Below are 7,793 nucleotides of genomic sequence, written 5' to 3' on the forward strand. Positions count from 1 at the left end.
TGGTACCTCGATGATATACGAGCAGCTGATGAGCGTTCGGGGTTCTACTACTACCGAAGCAGGTTTCTGTACACCAATCCACCGACCTTGTTCGCTACTTTCTACATCAGGCCAGTCTTACATGCAGTGCCACATTAGGCTTCGCAGAAAGCACCTAGAGTCTTCTGACTTTATGCAGGTGCCCAGCGTTTGACCATTGTGGGACGGAAATTCCCATTCGAAAACCAAATGTTGATTAGACGAACTAATCATAGTGACTATCCACTAAAAGTACTTCTTGTGTATACTAGACTATAAACGCTTGGAACAATTAATAATAACTAATTGACTATTACTATACCGACGCAGAAAAACAGAGTCCAAACGTTATCTAAGTATTTTATGGGATGAAAATCACTGTTGTGGACGATTGCACTGATTAGGTGCAACCACAATGCCTGTTTTACGAAAATCTAAGGTAGGGAAAAGAAGTGTACATAGAAGGGAACATTTGCAAGCCTATCACAGTTATTATATGGTATATTATTACTACTATCACACACATTGTAAATAGAAACTGGTAGCACAAGACTTGTTAGTCAACATATCTTACATCCCCAGTCAAGCACATGGTTGATCAAGTGGACGCCTCACAAAAGCTTTCAAACGTTCCCTAATCTAGTTCGTAATTGATCAAGTGGCTGTTGATCTGTTCGCCGAGCTTGGCAATTGATTTGCAAACGTTTCCCTACCAACTGCGCACTGAAGATGTCTCCTCGAATGGTGACGAAACGTTTGCAAATCAATTGCCAAGCTCGGCGAACAGATCAACAGCCACTTGATCAATTACGAACTAGATTAGGGAACGTTTGAAAGCTTTTGTGAGGCGTCCACTTAACCAATACACCGAGCTACCAATATTCCAACACGTTCCCTAATCTCTTTCATATCGTTCTGATAAAGACTGTCTACTTCGTAATTCACGTCACTCTACAGGAGTTATTACAGACGAAATTAGCCTCTGCAGAACACGACTCTGCGTGCTTAGCCCATGGCCGCACCAACCCAGTTTATGATGCTGGAATTTGTCCGCGACCGAAGTACCCAATCGACAAACTGACACCCGCATTTACTTGGAAAGCTACATATTTACTGATGCCATCCGACAATGGTGGCATTTTGGAGACATTTAGGATACCAGATCCTCCGCCCTTCACAACTATAAAACAAGCCAGACCGTGCGTGGTAAACGCCCTTTTGGCGCAGCACGAATTCGCCAAAGTGGTATTTGACTTCAAAACATCCGGTTAACGAGAATACGACCGGGGTACCTATGTTTGCCAGATAGTGCCACGATTTCTGGCGAACCACAAAGATGAATGCACTATTTCGCTAGAAAAGCCACTCTGCCCGCCGAAATCAGTTTGGTTACCTGTCTCAGTGGTGAGGTATGATCAACACAGTCTTGGCAAAACAATCCCTACCGATATACCTCGATTGGAAACTGGATAAGCTGTACAGGGAACGGAGAATTCGCGCTTCAAAAAACAGAATACATTAACCAAGGTGAAGGAAAATCGGGGCCGTTACCTGTCATTCCGAGGTAGTTGGTTCAAGATCACTATGTCAAATGCGCAGGAGATGACAGATCTAACCGTTTTAGCCCTATTTTCTTCTACGTATATCTCCCATCTGGTTAGTGTTGTGTTCTCGAACTTCACCTCGACATCCCCGCCCGACCACCTCCAGAAAAAATGAGTCTCTAAAAAACGAACGGTTGCGGCTGGTTCCTGGAGGATCCGTGTGGTAAAGTGATTTGAGAGTTCCTCAAAAGCACATACTCACTATGCTGGGTAAGCCCTAACTTGTCCTAATTTTACGTATATTAACCCCCATATGGGGTTTCCCCTACAGTATTCACCGTATATTCGGCCGGCCAAGTCGAATTCTTCTTATGGCCCCCGTAACGAAATCAAACAGGTAACGCTTATTCACGAGTTCTTAGAGCTTGATGCGGACTGCGATTGGCATAGATGACAGGAAGTTTATCTGAGAAATCTTCGCAATCCAAGGTTGAAGAGCAGTATATTTCATTTCGCAACGAATATCGATTTGAATACGATTACCAACATTTGTTGTTGCAAATCAATACGTACGACTCACTGTTGATGGTCCATGCCTCTGGCGGTTAAAAATTTGAACGCTGCACAGTCATCACTATTATCACCTGTGTCAAATGTGAGACCAGGCTACTCAACTCAAGCAGTACACTAGTCCACACATAGGCAATGCATGCCTACCACTGATATCACTACAGTGATCCAGTGAAAAACTCGGGTCTCCACGGGACTGCGTTTGCCTTGAGTGACCGTGCCCATAGTGCACACATACCTTGTTCCTGAATACAGTATCCGTGTGCCCACCAATCTCTTTAGCGGGTTTCATCACCAATGGATTTTTTTTCACAGTGGGCTGCAAATCATGGTCAACAAGATATCTGGGTGCGAACCAACGCGGGTTACAGGCGACTAGTGTCCACATAGGTTGATAAAACGTTTCCACTCGTCAAAGCCTGGGAAAGTTCGGCTAAGTAAAACTATGTAAAAACAGTGAGATTTGACAAACTCCCTCCCTAATCATTATCAATGCTCGTTTCCAACAACCTAGAAGGTATTTACTAACAAAGTGGTCAAAGTATGATCACACTGCCCCCTAATTCGATTACGTCCTCGTTAATTAATAGCGGTAGAATTGTCGGTAAGACGAGGAACATAATCTCAGGCGAACGAAGATCGAAACATGTTTCGCAAGGTAAAAATACTGACCCTTGAAACGCATCAGTCCTCCCACTCGAGCGTGAACAGACGTAAACCGGCCCCTAGGAGTACAACGCAGCCATAACAACAGCCAACTGCCCGCGTCACTCTGGAAATCACCGGACCTCCCTGAATAATCAGTGAACCATGCTTCAGGTAACTAACAGTTTTTGAAGGCCTGTATTGGTTATACCACGCAATGTATTTCATATAAAACTCTACACTTCACGTTGGTATTATAATCAAGCCTCATCAAGACCCCCGACTTCCGAATTCTCGAAACCGCTCGGTCTGTTAGAAACGGCCATATCTCATATTGATTAACAATGTAAGAGGGAAAGTCCCCAACGCTTGTGACCCTGTTGACCTTTTGCGTATGTTTCGTGTTAGCTCGTGAAAGCCAACTCTTGAAAGCATTTTCGCACAAAGACAACAAAGAGATGAGAGCTAATGATTTGAAGAAAGCTTGGGTGGGATTTTCAGTCACGCTCTACATCAGTCCGTTCTTCAGAAGAGAACCATTAACTGCAGACAGCCGTCAGATTGAGACGAGTTCAATCATCAATCATTTTTTTTTAAATAGAAGGCACTTAGGAGGAATTCGAGATGAAGTCCGTCCGTCATTAATTGGGCGTCTCCGTTCTCCTCCCAAACTAGTTCGCTAAAATATTCGGAAAGTCAAAGATGTTAATTCTGTAAATGTCGAAAGATCTTAGATACTGGATACTCAATCACGACTCAATGCAGAAAGTTTCCGTTCCAGCAAAAGCTGTGGCGCGTGTATTCACCACAAGGCGATTTCTGAAGCATTGGGTCGAATTTCAGCAGTAAAGCATTTTGTACTGCCGCGCTGCATTCGAATCAAGCCGCTGTGAATCACTACGGATTATCACCCTTGCTAAGGGTATACCTGCAAACTCACTGGTCTCATCAGAACTTCCTTGTTGTCGACGAAGGCTCGAGTCCGGGTTAACGCTGATGAGAGTGGAACAAAGATGCGTTTCATAACTGGACCCAATAAACATTGGGCGATGCAATAGGCGCTCGATGGATACTCCAGCGCCCGAATAACACAAGCGTCTGGACTATTGACCTCAAATATACCGATCGATAACATTGTCTCAGTCGGTAAATTGAATTGTAAGCTGTTCTGGATCGATTCAGCCACCTTGCAGGATTCAGTAGACTGTTGATCAACACAATTCCTCCCTAAGCAAGTGATCAACAGGCGACCTTCTGTATAGGTGAAGTTGAGCGCTGCTTTTTGTTATTTCGGTTCAAGCATTTTATTTAACAGGCAGACTGTTCTCCGTATCTCTCTCTATACAACTGAGGGAGACTCCATTCAAGAAAAGTGAGATCAGCTTGGACACAAGGGTTGGTGTGTTCAGAACTGCAATTGGCCGGCCCTGTCTACGGTTGTGAAGCTTGGCCAATTTGCGTGTAAGATATCTACAAACTCGGTGTTTTTGGTCAATGGAGTACTAAACAAATCTTAAAAAGTCGATGGCTCGAAAAACAACAAGCTGTTACATAACGTTTACGACAACTAATTCAGTAGTGACTACATCCATCGTTTGATCACGACCAAAAACCCGAAAACAAGCTTGGGAAACTTGTCCTGGTTCCCCAATGGCCGGAGTGAAGCTACAGTATTGGAGGGCAGCTGACGACCCAGATCGGCATCTTCAAGCCAGCTTTGAATGGGTTCGTTCGCAACCTAGCATGTGGCATAAATTGCTAGAATCCGAATCGGAACTGTCTGTTCGGCCCTAGCCTGTGACCGCCTTTCCCATGTACAGACAGTTCAGGGCCTGTGAAACCGGCATCCTGCCACAGGAGCCAGTTGCCGTGACCTCAGGCAAAGATGGTTGAAGATATTCAATTCATTTAAGCTTATGGATCTCACTCTGTTTGTAGTCACCCGAATGCCTATACACGCAACAAGCACTGGTCGTACATAGCGGTTGTCTAATGGAATTGCTGAAAATTGACCAGTTCGGTTAACGCCAAGAATTAGAAAGTCAAATTCAAGTTCCTTGGCCATGCAATTGATTAGTTCTAATGGTATTACCGTCCCTACTGAAAACTTTCAGATGGTGTACCAAGTCCTAGCTAATCACTCTTGCGTGAATACGACTGCTTGCCACTGCAGAGGAGAAATTTATCGAACTGGACAAACCTGACCCCTGTGGGCAAAAGCAATTCACATGGACACACGCTTTACAGAGCGGCAGCAACCACAAATCGAGGCCACACCCGATTGTGTAAGGATTGAGACTACCCTCTATCCCTTAGTTTTTGCGTGGCGATTAGTACACAATTCATGGTACAACGATGAGCTCTTATTTTTCTGCTATTAGACTTTCTTTTCTTTTAGTCACTGCATTCGTACATATCTTGTTGAAAATTGCCAGAGGACCACACACACAAGATAGTAGTTGTTTTCTACCTCGTTATTCTGTCCATCTGGAGTTGTCTATGCTAACGAAGTCCATTAGCTGTGCACACGCAAAGTTATTAACGCAATTGTACTGATTATCCTAAAAATATCACTTGAGCCGACGATTTTTCCATAAATCAGGAGAGGCATTTGTTGCTTTGATGAGAAGTAAACCTGGATGTCACCTGACTCCGTTTTCAAATGTCATGGATTAATTCACACCTGTTCAGAATTCAGATACTGCAACCCGTCAAACTGGTCAGCATGTATCAAATCTAGTGCACCTGGTGACAGTGTCAGTTGGAAGCTGACAGCTGGAAAAGCGTGAAATTGATGCGCACCTAAAAGGTATGCAAAACAACCATTCGTGATTTTCTCACTCGGGTACAGAAAGTCGGAAATCTGTAAAAATATACATCAAATATGGTAGCTGGTTTATTGGGATGGTGATAGGAAACAACAATGTAAACTGGCATCACGCGACTCAGTTGACGCTATTAAGGTATCAGGTGATTGCACAAATCGCCTCACATTACAAGCGACTGTAAAAATGCTCGGAGCGATCAAGAAGTCAATGTTTTAGGCTGACTTTTGAGCGACCGAAGTGAAGAGGTCTTAGTTCTTAATCAGTCTCTCTTCCGAGGAACTGCTGAATGTATACACGGTAACGTTTGTACGAAGAAATCTTAGAATTTCAACAAAACTCTAACGACGGCTCCTAGAAGACATCTACCTCAATGTGTGCAGCAGTATAGTGCACGCCTAGAATCAGTCCCAAATAACACAACAGTTGCTCCATCCTCTGCATCAAGTGATGTCCAAGGGTTCTTTTTTAATTCTGCTCAGGCACATGGAGATTATTCAGTTATGCCCTAACCGTTGACCTACCGTAAAACGACTGCGGTGGACTGAGCGCAGTAGGCTATGTAGAGCAAAGGGTTATTGTACAGAATGAATATCCAAACAAAATTTTAAGCCCCGAGAGCACAACAGAAAACGTAAACTGATCACACCTTATCAACATAATAAAAAAACTTCATAAGTTATTTTTTCATCTATGCGTAAAATCAGCAAATAGTACATCAACACGAAATCCACACGTAAATGCGCAGAAATCTCACCCAATTTCGAAGTATATATAAATGAAAATAAAAATTGCGGAATCTAGAATTTTCATTTTTTAAAAACTTTGATAAAAAAAATTCCCACGACACGGTTACACCGTTGAACCCCGCTTTTGCGGACTCAGGGCTTTCTGGTGTTCACTCTGGAGCCAGGCTTCGTGCACCGCACGCTTATGTTTGTCCAGTCTGGATTCAGATGCCAACAGTAGTCCACAAATATGACACCCAAACCCAAGGTTGGGTATGGAGAGAAGCGCAGGCCATAATTGAGGAGTGGATAGTGAACCATGGTTGCCGTATGGATGTCCTGCGCCAGGCTTCAAAGATAGAAGATGAGTTAATACAGCCTCGGTCGAGTCGAAAGGCATGGCAGTTTTCGGGCAACCGGGACAACCGATTAGTTTATCGGCATTCGATTCATTTGCCGGATCAGATGCGGCTTTACGACCACGCTGACAACCGACAGTCATATGGGAACGCAGAACCGGTTTCGAGCGAAACTTCAGTCCACAAGTAGCACAAGGCCACAGCTTGATTGACAACCCTAGTTTGTTTCTTGTGGCGATTTGACTGAATGTCGTCGAACGAGAATGGGTTGTCAGTGCTCTTGGACGCATCGGACACTTGGTAAGATGGAGAGATAAAAGTCGGACAGAAGGGAAACCGGACTGGTTACACCAAGTGCATGAAAGACTCCGAGGAATCGTGACAGTTCGGGTGGATGGTCTGTTTTCTTGTAGAGCAGGCATTGTTGTGGCGTCCGAAACTGTCGAATGCAAGTCGTCCATCGAACTTGTTCGACTGTCAGTCGAAAGGTGAGAGAGAACTGAACTGCGTCGTCTACGATAAAAAAGATGATGGAAGTTTAGGAGAAAATGAACGCAGCGGATTACATAGCGTGACGAAAGATAAAAGTTACGGGTGATGTTGGACACACTGATCCAGGCAAAAACATAATTCTTGAAAGAGATAGAGTGGACAAACAAAGTACAGGAATAAAATGGAACTGAGTTGGTAATGTTTTGGAATATTGGTAGCTCGGGGTGAACTAACAGCGCACTGAAGATGTCTCCTCGAATGGTGACGAAACGTTTGCAAATCAATTGCCAAGCTCGGCAAACAGATCAACAGCCACCTGATCAATTACCAATGGAACTGAGTTTTTCGCACATTCACCCAGACAAAAGCACTATCAACATGACCTATCAACATGACCTTGATTACGAGTAACGCTTGAATCTTAGATGGAGGTACGACTGTTGCAGATTACATTTGCACTCGGAGAGGTGAACTCACACAAAAGCGTATAAAATTCAACGATGCGTCTCTAATGAGTAACTAGCTCGATGGGGTATGCCAACGATAAAACAAGAAGCAAGAGTTTGAGAAAACGGCACGAAGGTTGGTCATGTGAAGCCTTACACAGACGGT

The 7,793-nt window shown here is 44.0% G+C and overlaps 1 protein-coding gene across 1 annotated transcript; it reads left to right on the forward strand.

The window, feature by feature from the left end:
• Positions 1 to 677: 677 nt before the first annotated feature.
• Positions 678 to 7,592, forward strand: T265_15121 (hypothetical protein; the record flags this gene model as incomplete). The annotated part of the gene is made up of 2 exons (XM_009176684.1): positions 678 to 772; positions 7,418 to 7,592. Coding segments are annotated over 2 exons (270 nt in total), but the record flags the coding sequence as incomplete, so codon positions are not given.
• Between the last annotated feature and the right edge of the window lie 201 nt (positions 7,593 to 7,793).

Source organism: Opisthorchis viverrini, assembly GCF_000715545.1.
Source record: "Opisthorchis viverrini unplaced genomic scaffold opera_v5_354, whole genome shotgun sequence".
Classification (NCBI taxonomy): Eukaryota; Metazoa; Platyhelminthes; class Trematoda; order Opisthorchiida; family Opisthorchiidae; genus Opisthorchis; species Opisthorchis viverrini.